Source organism: Synchiropus splendidus, chromosome 8 (genome assembly GCF_027744825.2).
Source record: "Synchiropus splendidus isolate RoL2022-P1 chromosome 8, RoL_Sspl_1.0, whole genome shotgun sequence".
In the NCBI taxonomy this organism is placed as follows: Eukaryota; Metazoa; Chordata; class Actinopteri; order Syngnathiformes; family Callionymidae; genus Synchiropus; species Synchiropus splendidus.
This window is the reverse complement of record NC_071341.1, coordinates 15113831-15129229: the sequence shown is the minus strand read 5'-3', so window position 1 is coordinate 15129229 and position 15399 is coordinate 15113831. Positions and strand designations below refer to the sequence as shown.

The 15399-nt window shown below is 43.5% G+C and overlaps 1 protein-coding gene across 5 annotated transcripts in view; it reads right to left on the bottom strand.

The window, feature by feature from the left end:
- Positions 1 to 33: 33 nt before the first annotated feature.
- Positions 34 to 15399, bottom strand: part of frya (furry homolog a (Drosophila)) — a 37106-nt gene continuing 21740 nt past the window's right edge. For 3 of the 5 annotated variants that reach the window (XM_053872734.1, XM_053872735.1, XM_053872736.1), the window contains exons 33-62: positions 15222 to 15368; positions 14986 to 15154; positions 14259 to 14349; positions 14098 to 14183; positions 13750 to 13900; positions 13510 to 13613; positions 13263 to 13448; positions 12073 to 12271; positions 11623 to 11744; positions 11367 to 11554; positions 11209 to 11303; positions 10565 to 11145; positions 10046 to 10143; positions 9812 to 9982; positions 9602 to 9742; positions 8899 to 9078; positions 8280 to 8444; positions 7001 to 7075; positions 6751 to 6921; positions 5762 to 5962; positions 5268 to 5408; positions 4506 to 4633; positions 4233 to 4440; positions 3320 to 3469; positions 3155 to 3253; positions 3009 to 3089; positions 2473 to 2490; positions 2248 to 2358; positions 1982 to 2187; positions 34 to 1116 (exon numbers count right to left, since the gene is read on the bottom strand). In XM_053872734.1, the coding sequence (XP_053728709.1) occupies positions 858 to 1116; positions 1982 to 2187; positions 2248 to 2358; positions 2473 to 2490; positions 3009 to 3089; positions 3155 to 3253; positions 3320 to 3469; positions 4233 to 4440; positions 4506 to 4633; positions 5268 to 5408; positions 5762 to 5962; positions 6751 to 6921; positions 7001 to 7075; positions 8280 to 8444; positions 8899 to 9078; positions 9602 to 9742; positions 9812 to 9982; positions 10046 to 10143; positions 10565 to 11145; positions 11209 to 11303; positions 11367 to 11554; positions 11623 to 11744; positions 12073 to 12271; positions 13263 to 13448; positions 13510 to 13613; positions 13750 to 13900; positions 14098 to 14183; positions 14259 to 14349; positions 14986 to 15154; positions 15222 to 15368 (4722 nt within the window). In that variant the 3' untranslated portion in view covers positions 34 to 857. The remainder of the gene's footprint in view (positions 1117 to 1981; positions 2188 to 2247; positions 2359 to 2472; positions 2491 to 3008; positions 3090 to 3154; positions 3254 to 3319; positions 3470 to 4232; positions 4441 to 4505; positions 4634 to 5267; positions 5409 to 5761; positions 5963 to 6750; positions 6922 to 7000; positions 7076 to 8279; positions 8445 to 8898; positions 9079 to 9601; positions 9743 to 9811; positions 9983 to 10045; positions 10144 to 10564; positions 11146 to 11208; positions 11304 to 11366; positions 11555 to 11622; positions 11745 to 12072; positions 12272 to 13262; positions 13449 to 13509; positions 13614 to 13749; positions 13901 to 14097; positions 14184 to 14258; positions 14350 to 14985; positions 15155 to 15221; positions 15369 to 15399) is intronic. The other 2 variants (XM_053872738.1, XM_053872737.1) reach the window with 1 other exon arrangement.

The window sequence follows — 15399 nt, the reverse complement described above, 5'->3', positions numbered from 1 at the left end:
ATAAACCAAAACTACAGTCATGTTGTTAGCAAATGTAAGTTTTATTATTTTCTTTTACACGAGTGTACATAACAACAATACATTCCAAAGGCAAAAGCATTTACAACGAGGCCTTAACAACAGTTTTGCAAGCTTTTTTTAAAATTCCATAAACCTTTATACTCTTCCACAAAAATACAGTCTGGTGAGTCTCAGCTGCACTATGTACAATAACTCACTCAAAAATATTCTCTTTGTTCATAAACATTAACCTTACAGTTCTTGAAACATAATTCGCACTGGCTTATTAAGCAAAAAAATATCAGTAAAATCCGTGTATGTTTCAGGACGCCGTTTAAATAAATGTCTCTTGGCTGGAAGCTGCACCGATACAGTCTGCTCTGGGGAGCAAATGACATCCCACAATTCATTGCAAGAAGGTTCGGGAGTCATTACAGTAGCATCGCAGCATCACAAAACAGTGACTCATTTTGTAGATCTGTTGTTGAATCCCCATCTGTGATGGTGGTCATGTTGAGATCACACACACACACACACACACACACACAAACACACACACACAAAGAACAATCCTCCCTTCTGTTTTATGTCATAATGTTAAAATACATTCTTTCAGGATACAGTAAGTCTTTTTAATTCATGTCAAGAATTGCACATTTCCCCTGGAACAAATAATGAAATTGCTTTGCTTTGGTATGTCATTTGTGAAACGTGAAAGGTGATGACCTTTATAGCATGTTGTCGCTTGATAGTGCAATGAGGTTGTGACGTAGGGCAACTACTTTCACCATTGAATCATCTTCAAGGAAATGAATTTTCGTGTAACTCGCGGAGATGTTAGCAGCGGAGAGTCCAGGTCATAGAGTGGAGCCTGAAACCTGGGAGTCTGGGAGGAAAGCAGTGATGGCTCTGTAGCCCCGAGCCCCGCGGATCATGTCTCGGATCTCTCCGTTCAGTTCCATCAGCTTCACGGAGATCTCAGTCAGGTCCTGTTTGGGGCCCACCAGCGCGAAGGTCCCCGTCTGGCCCAGGGTTTGGTGACGGAAGAAGATGTTGAGCAGCGTCTGGACCTCATCTTCGGAGGGGCTTCCAAAGATGTCATTTGGCCATGTTGTTCTGTGATCGAGACAAAGACGCGCCATGAACACGGACCATTCGAGAGAGTTCACCTGTGTAGAATTTATTAATAAAACAAATGAAAACACCGAAGACATGGATGAAACATGTAAATAAGATATTTACATTTCACTTATATTCATAATTGAAATAGTAATAAATGATGAAAACAAGCAGCCCCACAAAAAAAAGGGGCAACATGTGGCCACTGTACTGCATGGATGGTCTTTCGCAATACAATACTATGAGAATAATGAGGAGAACAGAAACCCAGCTGAACATCCATTGTCCAGTCAAACTACTCAACAGAAAGGACAAGTTGCAGGGTTGGTTTTAGCACCTGGCGAACAGATCAGTCCACAGAAATATTGACAACATCGCACACAAACCCAGTTTGTGAGAGAATTAATGTGAAATTCACAAATAACAGTGCTATTTCTTTTGCCGTTTGGCGCTTTCGTTGCATTAGTTTCCCAATTGTGACTATAAATACTGTCTCATTTGAAGTAGCATGCTGCTGAGATAATGACAACAACAACATAAATAATAATTATAGCAATATAATTGTGTTATTTGTAGACTTCCACACTGCAAATGTTGAGAACAGGTATACAAAACTGTAAAAAATGTAGTGTTTTCCCCTTACCCCATTAAACCCAAAAATATAAATGTAAAAATATAATTTGTCCTATTTCTTTTTAAAACACAAGAAAGATTTTCTGAGATTGCATCCAATTCTTCTGGTGTCCCAAAACTTTTTTTCCGCCACTATGTTCAGCACTTTCAAAGACACCCCGAGCACCTTCTGGAAAGCATTATCCATTGCTGCCCTAGTCAGAAACACTGGCTCTAAAGAACCTCTCACCTGCACTCGCGGATGTGTTGAATAGCTGCGGTGAACTCATTGTTCTTCAGACCCTCAAGAATGGCCTGAACAGCCACCTCAGATGAGGAGAAGCTGGCATCAGAGCAGAAGCCTTCGTGGTCAGCTGGATCCCGTCTCATTGATGCCGCGGCCGCTAATCTCAAGTTGCTCTTCAGATCATTGAGCTCTCTGGACATATTGGTCAGCTGGAAGCGGAGCGGACGGCCGTGAGCAGAAGACAGTCACCAGACAAGACGTGAACCCACCTCTGGTACACAGCTGATGGCATGGACCTGCTCTATCAGCTTACAGTAGGACTGAAACAGCAGCAGCAGCTGGAAATGGAGTTTGTACAGCTTCTGACAGAGCTCCAGTTGCTGGAAAAGAAAAAAGCAAATAGTGAGCAGAATCCCACTGTTTGCACGCCTGAAGCTTCTACACTGCTAAACCATGTCCTAAAGTAAAAAAGAAACAAGCCTCGTCCAACTTACAGCCAGAAATTCCATTTGCTACAAAGTGAGCAGGATGAAATAAGTGAGGAAAAGAGAGAGAGTAAAGAGTGAGCATGCATTTTACAGCAAATGTCGTGCAGAGAGCGTGAGATATAGCGTGGGCAAACAGCAGTACACAACGTTTCTTCAGTAAAACAAAGCAAGCAACTTGTTTTTTCTTAAAATAAAGGTCATAAAAAGCAAAAGTAAATTCACATTATTTTGTTTGTTTCAAGGGACAACAAAACTCAAAACAAACTTTGCTGGCATTCCAGTAGTGTCGTCTGACATTCAATGAAATGGTATATTAATATTAACATTTCTGGATCATAATGCAAAATCATAAAAGAGTTAATGCGACGTGCAGGGACTCAAATTTGTCCGAAATGTTTTTAGTTAAATAGAGGGAGAGACTCACAGGGCTAGCGACAGGACGCAGAAGGTAAAATATAAACTCAATAAATGACATTTTCATTGAAAGAAATCAGCTTATTTCAAGAGCAGAACGTGGCTGTAATGTTTAAAATAAGGGTTACCTTCTCCTCCTGCTCTGGCTGGGATGATGTCACGCTGCTTTCAGGACTCTTGGTGAAAGTGGCCTGACAGCTGCTGAGCCACTGCATGTGTGAGAAACAAGCATTAGTGTTGAAAGTTCCTCGTTCTGGACGACAAATGCACCTACGCCGATCGCTGCCTCTTTTCTATTGTTGTATGTATCGAGATACTCCTGAAGTTCCAACACGCTGAATTTCATTTTTTCCAGGAGTCCATATGTCATAATCTGAGCAGGGAAAACACATACGGTTACAAACTGGAGTCCCAAAAACACTAGAAAAAAGCAACTGACTGTATCAGCATCAATAAAGAGAGTCGGACACTCGGAGCAGGAGGTCAGCATCTGGGACGACCTCAGGAACTTTGATCCCAGTCCTCTCAGACTGTCGCCGAGGTAACTGACGGCGTCGCATGTCAGGGAGCAAAACTTGGTCTGGATGCTCTGCAGAAGATCAGAAGTAACGTCTAAAAACATGATCTTAACTCATTCATTTTTGGGGATTTTGCAATTCAGCCTTGACTATCACAGACACTGGAAGCAAATGGTTATTTATATCTGGAAATGACTCAAAAACAGTTCCCTCTTAATGAACTGATTTTTGAAATAATTCCTCTTTTAAACTAAATCTCGGTCAACACACGTCCCTCATCACAACTCACATACGGGATATGAACCCATGACTTTCGGACTATAGAAGAGATAGATGGTTGTCATGTTGTAAAATGAATATTAATAGGATGGTGTGAAGGAAGTTAAAACGATGTCAACCATCCAAAGTTATGGAGATGGAGGGTGGTGAAGAAGAGAGTGCAGGCAGGGTGGAACAGGTGGAGTAATGCTGTGCCATTGGAGATGCAGCAAAAGTGAAAGAAAAGCTTTATAGCAGTGCCATGGTGCATGGTTTAAAGACTAGATGAGATGAAGATGCCACTGGAAGTGAATAGAAAGGACAAGATCAGAAATGAGTGGGGCAGCTCATGTTTGGTGAGAAAAGTGGAGGAGGAGGAGAGACAGCAAGAAGAGACGTCCACAGAAGGTTCATGGATGAGGTGAATGAAGAGGATACAATAGGTGAGGTGGGGTGAGCAAGATAGGTGAAGGCAGGGAGTTTTTTTGTGGCAACCCAGACGTCTGAAAACTGCATTTCAAAATGAGTGACAGCAACAGATGGCTCAGTGGGATTGCTCATGCAATTGAGCAGCACCTGGAACAGAGACGAGAACACGTGGAAGGTGTAGACAGCGCAGGATCCGTCGGTGTCCGACACCAGCTGATTGATGTGGCACCTCCAGGCTTCCTCAGCGTCGTCACACACCGTCGGCTGGAAGGCAGCGAGGATGGCGGAGAAGAAAGGCGAAGGTGGTGGGGACGATCTGATCTCTATCATGTCTTCTCTCTCGTCTTCAGGGAGACTGCGGTGGTCAGAAAGTAGAAGTCAGCACCTCTTTATACCTGCGGCTGTGAGACCAGCCCTCACCTCGGTAAGCAGCTGTCCAGAGGAGTTTCCCTGAGAGCCGTGTCAGGGGTAAAGTCAGCAGGTGGTTCGGTGATAACAAGGTTGTCCTCGCAGACACTTGTGTCCTCGGATGTTTGGGGGAAATCATGCTGGATAAACAGCAGCAAGTTAGTTGTTGAAGCAACAACCAGTCTTTAACATTCCATACAAGTTCCCTAGACATTCTTGGGTGGACACTAACCTTGCATCGGGACCCTACGGACACTCCGTCAGGTATTGCCACTCATTCGTAAATCGTTTCCGTGAGTTGCACCAATTGACGTGCGTTTTTATTGGCCAGCATTACGGCCACGCACTCTTGTTTTGTTGGGTAGGCAATATGTAAACCTTTCCTCCCCTCCCACATGCCATGTTTTGAAGCAACCCAAGCAAAAGGTATACACATTGCCTTCAACGGACGGACAGAGAGACAGACGCTTCTAGCGCTACAGTATATACCCCAGGACCTCGCTGTCGTTATTAATTCAGCCACCCACTAAAGCGAAAAAACACTGGTCACATGCACCTATATGACACAGAAAGCTCATGCTAAACAGAGGAAGTGAAGAGTGCAACAAATAAACCAAGACAAACCCCGGAAGCAAATAGAAGATTCAGCTCATTTGAGAGGAGAATGCAGAAAAAGAGCGACTATTTGGCAAAGTTAGTAAAGAACTCTAGCACAGTGCTGCGATAGGACTTAGCATTTCCCAGAATCTCAGACACCCTGAAGCCCTTATTCACCCGCTGCTTCGAGTCCTCTGGCAGTTGGACCTCGAAACTGGGATTTTTGCTGTTCAGCGGAGTGGAATCGGCTGAAGTAGTGTTACAAAATCCAGAGGAGTCCATGCTAGTGACTTCGGCAGATGAGGAGAGGTTGATGGTCTGCAGAGAAACAGAAGGCTGAGTTGAGATGTTTGACGGCAGGAACAGAGGACGTTTGACACTTGAAGAGATTCCACAAGTGCGCAGTGGACAGAAGGGTGGTGGCGGAACAGGTGACAGCTGTGTGGACAAATGGGCTCAAGTGAAGAGGGGCTTTACTGTGTTCTGGTTTTGACTTGATTCTGTGTAGAGAAGTGTCTGCATCGTAGCTTCAGGGACACTTTTGGCACCTCAAAAATAAAATGCTGGTATTGAGAAAAACTCAAGTGTATCTCAGGTTTGTTCAATAGTCTTTTCTAATTTCTAAAATCAGTGACATGAAAGGCGAACATGAAGAAGAGAGACGAACGCACCAGTTGTGAATGGGAGAGGATTTGACTCGCAGTGAGTGAGTCCTCCTCGGACGACTCGTCTGAGTCCTCGTGAGCGATGTGGCTCAGGCTGGGCATGCTGCTGGACAGATGGCTCTCCTCCAGGATCTGCAGGTCGCTCCGATCCAGGCTGTCCATGGAGCGCCTTCTCACTCCCCAGTTAAAGTTGTCCACAGTCTCTCCCTGCAGGGGGAACCATCACATTGCACTCAGATGCACTGTGATTTCAAAGCTGTGATCACACGCTAAAACTCATGCAGTCTGACTCAAGTGCTGGTCCATACTGAGTGAGAGGTTTTCATGCATCTCCACCTGGATCTATACTTTTCAATTTCAGAAAAATATTACCGAGCTGGTGAGGAAAATCAAAAAGGCATTCAGTCAGCTCACACATCAAGACAGCAATAAATGTAACCTTCCCAAAAGTAATTTTTAGCAAATTTGGAATCACACTTTTAACCCTAAGAATTTTTATTCAGTAAACCAAAAGCTCAAAAAGATTATGAAAAGGAGCAATATTTTCCTGAAAATTGATTTCATATTCAAATATCTGCAAAAAAGCAGACAGAAAAATGAAAGATTAACTGAGAAAAGGGATTAAATACGTTTCCAGAAGTATGTAATTGCTCAGGTATTTAATTTATTTTAATAGTCTTGCCTTCACCATTATGCCACACATATGAGGGAAGTCACTTGTTTTCATGAAAATATCTCTCAGGTGACATGCATTTCATTTATAAACAGCAAACAACAGCATAAAAACAGCACAGCAAGGACCAAGTGAACACCACTAAACTCACCTGTAGCTCCTTGGTTGCACACAGGAAAACAAAAAAGACAAGGTTTTACTCAGCAGAAAAACTCCACTCTTATACTGTGGACTGTATACTACAACATATTTTTGTTTGTTTTTGTTTTTGTTTTTTTTTCCATATCCCTGAGGACTGAATAAACATCCACGGAAAACTAACCTCTCCATCCTCAAGCTCCACGTCCAGGAAGTCAAAGTCTCTGAAGACCCTAAACTGCTGTTCTGAGGTGTTGTCGTCCATGTTGTCTGCTTCCCTCGTCCCGTCGTCGGAGGACACCAAGCTCGGCTGATGCTCCATGAGGTCCAGCTCGCCACAGCTTGAAAATATCACCTGCGCAAACATAAGGAAATAAAATGCATCTCCTCTTGGAGACACTGGTGCTTGTTTACAGCTTGCGGCTTCGTCTTACTGAAGGGTTTTTAGTGAGGCCCACTTCTTGTCCGCATAAAGACAGAACGTTCACCAGCTTCTCCCGTGTTCTTTTCTGTGAAATAAAGGACAGTTTAAACATTCTTTAATATTATTTAATGCACCAATACATACACAGCTGGAAAAAACTAGCAGCATGATGAATGTTTGTGTCAACTGAACAGTTAAATTATGGATATATGAACCGTAAATATGGTTTATTTTATAATTTTTTGAAGCTGAATCTATTCAATTGCAAAACGGTTTACACGCACACATTTTTAATGTTGAACAAATTGTAAACATTATTATATAATAATATATGTGAGAAACATATGCAATTACTGTTGTCCATCTGTGTGCAGATGGGACCAATGATGTAGTGGTATTGAAGTAAAGCTATGTTTCTTTTGTCAATGTATTTTATCGACAGTCTGTTTTTTGTGGCTGACAGAGGACAGCAGTATGAAATGTTATAGATAAATCTGAGACCTGAGCATCTTCCAGGTGGAACACATAGAAGCTATTACTTGCATCCATGTTTTTCTATGTTAAAGGAGGTCAGATGCTTTTTTTTGTTTTGTTTTAAACCTGGAATCAAGGTGAATCAAGGTCACACATGCGTGCAACCAGTGACAGATGTCTTTTTGTTTTTAGTGTCTGTACTTTACACAGCTTAAGTTTACAGAAGACTCTTGACTATCAGTCTGCCTAATATGAAAGCCAAACAATGTACTTATTGCATCAAAACATCCCCATAAATCTCTCATTATTTCTTCCTTTTAGCCCACAGTCATCATCTGCTGTAGTGGCTTCACCAGTAGACAGGACAGCAGTGTGAACGTCTCTCGAAACAACAAATGACTCGTATGGTTTGAAATGCTTTCATTCACAATGATTGATGCATAATAAATATTTGTTTTCAAGATCAACAAAACAAAAATTTCTGCCTTCACTTTTACGTAATTTTGACCTGACCGCTGCAGTGTCCAGGAGAAGCATCAGGGTGTCAGAATCAGGGAAAACATGATGCATTTTAATGGGAATATTCACAGGATATCGTGGCTGATTTGGCAAAAGAGAGTTTGGATTTGAGTATTAAAGTGGAGATAATATCACAACTATGTTATTGGATTTAATTTTCTGAATTTTTCAGTGAAATATTTTGAGAACACTAGTGTCTTAACTTTCACGTTCATTGGAGTAGTTGCTGTTTTTTGCAGTTATACATCACACAAAATGTATGTGAGAAGACAGAGGCAGGAAAGAGGCCACCTCACCTGAGAAGACTGTGGCCTCTTCCAGCTGACTGGCACCAGGACATTGTTGGACGTCGACCCAGATGAGGTGGAGGAGCTGCTGCGTGTCACGATGGTGGTCCTACTCTTCCCATCTTGGCCCGGGGAGCCCCGCAGGTCATCGAAGCGGCGACCAATTACTGGCGTCTGTCACAAAAAAAGTCAGTCAGTCAGTGTCACATGGTTGCAGCAGGACGAAAGGCTTGAATATAGTCTGGAATATACGGTGCTCTCAGATGGACATCCATGTGCCGCTCTGGATTCTACCGCCTAACACTCGCAGATGACGACAGCAACAAGCTGACATCATTTCCTGCCATTCATGAGGGACACAAATAGCCCTCTGTTCAGTTCCCACACATGCAACACTGTATCTTTGACATCAAGTGCATGCGCCGCGAGGATAATTGTGTTTACCTTCCAAGCGCTCGCACTAATCTGAAGCATCTGAGAAAAATGTCAACATTTAGAGAGGGGCAGAAACGTTTCCCTTAGGAAAACAGCTTTAAAGATTCCACAGACTCAAGAAGCACCACACCCTAGACGACACCAAGTGAAGTGCTTTTCAACTTAAAGTGATATAAATAGAAGCAGTTTTCACCTCGGATATGTCAAAATGAAAGTCAAGAGTTTTCCCCGGCAGGGCCTTGGATGAGCGGTCCCAGATACGGCTGACGTCTTCGTACGAGAGGTCGCTCTGAGGACACGACGGTTGCACCAGACTGGCGGATCGTGACACCACCGACTTGAGGATGTTGAGTGCTTCTCTCCAGTGGACGGTCTACAGGCAGGGGAAGACGTGAAACACAGACGTTCATCACCAACACCTCTGAGTGTGTGTGCGAGTGTGGGTCACTTCTATTTTTAGAGACAGAGGTGTTCTGGGCACGGACGCTGGAAGAAAAGTAATCCAGTCGGAGAGAAAGCAGAGGCCTCTTGAGGCGGACTGTTTATGGGTTGGGTGGGTCTGCAGATTTACTGACACATGACAGCGTTTTTCCAAGCTTGAATACTCTCCTTGGGAAAAGGGGAATGAGGAAATTCCCAAATCAATTGTTTCCAAACATTTCCTTTTTTTGAGTTAAATGTATGTCAGGAAATGAGGAGCTGGATAACCCCTCCGTCTGTACTTTATGTGCCACTATTTTAAAGTTTGCAGAGCAGTTAATGGTTTAAAGACCCAAGCAACAAGTGGCCCACATTGTCTCAGTTGCTCTCTCATCAGGGATAATGTTCGAGCTTTGAAAAGTCATTACGTTTAAACATTCAATCTGATTTTTACTCAAGTTGAATAGAGAATTCACCTGAACAAATTTCTCAATCGTCTTCAGCACCTCCATGTTAAAGGGTTTGGCCTCTATTCCGCTGAGGTCCATGTGACTCAAGAGACTGTAGATGATTTGTAAAAGAGTCTGCTGCATCGATGGCAAGCCTTTCTCCAGAAGCTGAGACAAAATAAACACTGTTAGATCACAGAATTTTCCAAAAGACTGCGACGTGATCGTCACACACACCTCTGCCATGTAAGTGACCAGGCTGAGTGTGATGTCTGGGAAAGCTTCATGAAGGTATCGACACACGACGTCGACCCAGGAGAAGCAGTTCCTGGTGTAGGTGTGGGTTTTATAGAGAGTCATGACATGAGCCAGGTTGGAGAGCTTGTCGTTGTTCTCCTCAAGGCACACCTAGGAAGAAGAGACGCTGACGTTGGACACAAAATACAGAAAGAAAGCAGCGTGAAGACCTACCTGAGAGATCCTTTCTGCCACATCTTGACAGAAGGGAGAGGGGCTGTCGAAGTTCTGCACCAGATGTGGGAGCAGGCAGAGGACGTTCAAGGGGAAACCTGAAAATTAAAGAATAAAAGATGAAGGTCACTATTGATCACACACCAGTGAACTTCAGCAGCAGGTTTGGAAATTCTGAGAGAAAATTGTCAACGAATATTTAAATTAGAATAAGGTAGAATGAATCAAATAAATATAAGAGACTAATTTTATGCTTTGCAATCTTAAATACCAGGGGGGGAAAAATCCAAAGAACTGAGATTTCTGCTGCGAATTGAAATAAATAATTTTGTTGTAGGTGTTGATATTATCCGCTGGGTGTCAGTGTAGAGTCAAACGTGCCTTCGTGGTGTTAAACCAAGGACAGCATCGACCAAATGACCCCTTATATTCATATAACCAACACTATCAATGGGTTCAAATAACATATAGATAGCAAACACATTGATTTTGTCAGTCTTAATCTGATGTGTTCTGTACCTATGGCTTGCGAGGTGTCCACAACAGGAACCCGTGACACCGGGGTGAGCTGCCAGAAGAGCTGAAGCGTGAGGTCGGTGGTGGACAGGGAGGTGAAGCCCTTCAGCAGCAGCTGCTGCAGTCCGCTGAAGCTACTCCAGTTGAGCTGACCCTGCAGCTTCTCCAGCTTCTCCCTGTTCTCCTGCTTATCCAGCGACACGTGGCCCAGAAGTTTATTCAAAAGTCTCAAGGACATTTGATATTCAAACTCAAAGTCTGACTCCATCAGCGACACGGCCACCCAGAAGATGGTGGCCAGGAGGTTGCTGGGATGGTTGACGCTGTTCGGGTCAGCGATGTTTTCTTTTGATGAGGACGGGCTGCGAGTTTTGGATGACAGGAGCTGCTGCTCGCAGGCTTGGATACGGTCCAGCGTTGCGCTACGAGGTGGATCCGACAACCTGTCAGCCTCGCCAAACTTCTTGGGAACAGAGGAGCTTCTGTGATGTCTCGTCCGCTCTTGTCTTCTGAGGTTAATCTGCCCAGTGCTTTTTCTGTTCGACATCAGCTTCAAACTCGACAGGAACTCTGGAGATGAAGCTCTGGGATGGAGAGAAGGAATATATTATAATCCTAAAAATGTCAAACACAGCGCTCAGACCAACCTTGTCAAGATGGCCATGAGGTCCTGGTTTTGAAGGCAGTCTGCCAAATTGTCGACCACAGATTCCAAGGTAAGCAACACTTCCATGACATATCCCTGAGAAGGAGGGGGGTTAGTGCTGTTTGGCAGTTAGATTCAAGCTGACAAGTGGACTCTCACCTGTACTTCCTCTCCATGTTCTCCGACAACCTCCACCAGCCTGGACAGCAGATCTGACACGGCGTGGGCAGAGATGGGCTGGCGAAGCGCTCGGAACACCTGGAAAGACCTTCCAGCGTAGTGACGCGATGAGCTGCACAACCCCGTCTGCAGCGCCACGTCACTGAGCTGCTGCTCCAAGTGGACGTCTTGAAGAGAAACGTTTCAGTCATTAGGTGATGAAGACTTAACTCACCAGTAGTGTCAATAAGCCCACCTGATTTTGTTTCCTTGAACACGGATATGACGTGCCGCAGGAAGTTGGTCAACTGGCCCGTGCTTTTCGAGTGTTGATTCTTTGGTGAAATGTCTTCGTGGCACCAAAGAGGTCCATATGTCCTTCAGAGGAACAAAACTTGGTTTGTAAAAACACGCTCTTCAATACAAACATGGCAGCCTGAATGTTTCATTGGTTGGTAGTGAACATCATGCTTCTAAAAAAAATGATTTAAAATGTTTATACTTGAATACAAATTCTGAAAAAATGTCATGAGGAGTTAGAGCAATACTTAGGATATACCACAAGGTGACAGTATAGCTACATAATACTGACTCTGGTTTACAGGTGGTTTACTTGAAGGACTCAAAAAACATTTCTTTCACAGCCAAAGAACCCTCTGTGAAAACAACATCCAGTGCCATTGAGCTCCAAGTTTCCCCTCAGTACCTGGTGGTTAAGAACTCTATGAGTTTGTTGGTCTTGTCATCCATGTCGGTGGAGGACTCCAGCTCCTCCATCTTCTGCGAGATATCCGGCAGGTTGCCGCTGCTCCCACCCAGGCTGAGACTGGACGACGTGGAAGAAGAGCTGAGACCTGAATCTGGCACAGGAGATGCCTGGCACTCCCTTAGAAAATCAAAACCTCCTGAGCAAAACAAAAGAAAGAGGTGTGTGATCAAGGGCGAGTTATATTCAGACGACCTGCTTCATTTCCCCAACAGTAGCGTGTTGTTTAAATAATAAAAGGGCGCAGCATCACGCTCACAGTTGACTAGGTGTCTGACTGGTTTAACCCCTTTGAAAGATGCGAATAATAACATCCTGGGCCTCTACAGACACCAGTGTTGAGTGCCCAATAAAACACGCCCAATAATTGTGGGGTCAAAACAATTTTGTCGTGTTACAAAGGTGAAGAAAAACCTTCTGTAAAGCAAATTTACACTTGATAAAAAGGGGGCACCATGGAGCAGTCCATTAAATCCCAAGCACATGGACCCAATCAGGGAAGAGGGGCCTAAAAATAGCACTATGGAATGCTTTAATCACGACCTTTGATGTCCTGCGGTCTCAGTATTGCTTTTGGCAAAGCTTCCAAATATTTTCTCCTGAGATAAACTTGTCTATTCTCCGGCAGGAATGTGAGGCGCCACCCCTGATGTTAGTCAGAGCAAAGATCACTGGGTTAAATGCAGAGCTGCCAGGACTCTGTACTCCAGTAGTGGAGTACCAAAAGCTATAAAAAGAAATGTAATTATTAAAATAAATTGATAATAAAGTACAGAATAATGAATATAGTTTTTTTTATTTATGAATTAATGAGTTAATATTTTTTTCTAATAAATATTCTGGTATTTTCAAAATACATTTATTAATTATTGCATTTTCCCCTCTGTTTTTCTGCAAGTATTCCCTTTCTATGTAATTTTGTATCAACTATAAGTATTTAAAGCACATGTGGCCACATAAAATAACTTAATACAATGATATTTTCTAAATAAATTTTTTAAATATGATTTTTTTGGAGGGTAATCGTGTGCATTTTTCAATCTTAACTCAGACGTCTTAACATCCGGTCAGTGTATTCACTGCTTCACTTCATATTTTCGGGGTCTGTGATCGGGCAGCCGTGGCATCACCTCCGGGTGAGAAGTCGGTCAGAAGACTCTGCGTGCAGGTGAGCGTCTTGGCTGAGTTGATCTCTCGTGTCTGGAGCAGGACAGAGGCGATGGCCTGGTAGTTGTTGTTGCAGGACAGCGTGATGAGCAGGTGCAGGAGGAGACGCTTGCTGTGCTCAAAGACTTCGGGACGGTAATGATCCATTCCTGAGGAGCAAACTGCTGAGTCAGCACAGTCGACAGTCCCAAGACAGAACCGGGATCTCACCTAAGAACAGCGCATGAAGCAGCAAGGGCAGGTGAATAGCCCAGTCCTCTCGGACGCTGTGGTCCACAACCATTTCTGTCATCAAAATGACTGCGATGTTACACCTGCGTTGAAAGAGTTAGCCACGTTATAGCAAGGTTTCCTCATTGGACAAACCTCTGTCGGGCGAAATACAGAGTCAGAAGACGAGGCAGAGACGTGTGAAAAGAAGCACACACAGATCCTGAACAACAGCCTGACCTGTGCAGTGGCCCTCTGGGTGTGAGGGTTTCGGGCAAGAAGTCCACCAGAGGGGCCCAGCAGCCGCCGTTGAGGGGCATGGGCAGTGGATGAGGCTGATTGGTTTCACTCACTACCATCAGCCAGTCGGCATACGGAGGCAAGGGTTCACCTATAAATACACCGACGAAAACATGATCACACTTTGGTATCCATTAGCCCGAGTACAGAACTTCTCTTCAGCTACATTTGCTTTGACTCCAGGTTTTACCAGAGCTTTCACGCTGATGCATTATTGATCGATCGCACGAAACCTCTATAGCCTTCAGAAACTACGATGCAGCTCCATAGAAAACAACCAAAAATCACCTTTTTCTTCGTCGTAAGATCCTCCGGAACTGTTGCTGTAGCGTGACTCCAGACGGTTGTGCGCCCGAGTCATGATGTGACTCAGCCTGAGGGCAGAAAACAAACTTCACCACTGACATGAATCTCCCTGCGACCTCTTTTGAGGGACTTTTTGAACGTACCTGTCCTCGTTCTCTTTGGCTGCTTTTGTGTCACTACTATCGGCAACGCTTTCCGGAGCAGGAACGACAGTGTTGCTGCTGGATGTTGTGCCTTTCAAGAAATAACACAGCAGTTTTCAGTCTCTGTGGATAAGGCCTTTTTCAAAATGTATTTTCTTTAAAGGAACGGTCTCTTTTTTTAAACACTATATTAACTATGTGGAATTTAAAACTATGAGCTTAAATCTCTGTCATATTTTTCACAATATATAAAATATTCAGAGGTAACAGTAAGAAAAATAATTGAACTTAAACATTCGAAATAATGAACAAAAAGAGAGTGTGATGACACAAAATGAAAATCCCGATATTTAAATCTATAAAAAAGAAAAGAAAACGCAAAAACGTTTTCAGTGATGAATCTTCATTGAGATGAAAAGAAAATGCAAATAAATAGATGAAAAAAATCAAAATGGAAATAAAAATATATATCTAAAATAGAGACAAAAAATTTTGCTTTTACAAGTATATATTAATTTTAAAATAATGTAAAGTAAAACTATAGTCATGTACTGCATGCGACAGAAACGCTGACTACATAATATTATTATGCTAAATATATGATTCCAACTGAAAGTGATATGCTAAAAAATGAGAAACAAATGTACAATAAATAGAATGTTATCATCCATGAATGGATCCTCCAAGCTGAAACTAACCTGAGCAGCCCATCATATAAGAGCAGTACCTGATGCCACGTTAGGAGTCTTGCTTGTGGCAGTGAAGCGATAGAAGGGTGGATTCTCGCTGTGCTGCACCACAGGATTGACAGGATCAGTTTGCTGCAACTCAAATAGTAACTCCTCCATGGTGCGCATGGTGTTGTTGCGACACAGGTAGATCACCACTTTCTTGATCTGGAAGCACAAAATAGAACTGAAGACGTGAACAAGCAGAAAGCGGTGGGACAGTCCGGTGGCGTACGTATGGCAGGAGGGCGGTGTCACTGCTGACTCCACACAGGCTGATCAGAAACTGCAGCGTCGTTCTCAGGTTGTCCGTCCATTTCTCATTGCTGGCTAAAGCGTTCCAGGCGTTTTCCATCTCCTGTCCGGGTAAATCGTCGCCATACTGACCGCCACAGAATCACAGTCGGTTAAGC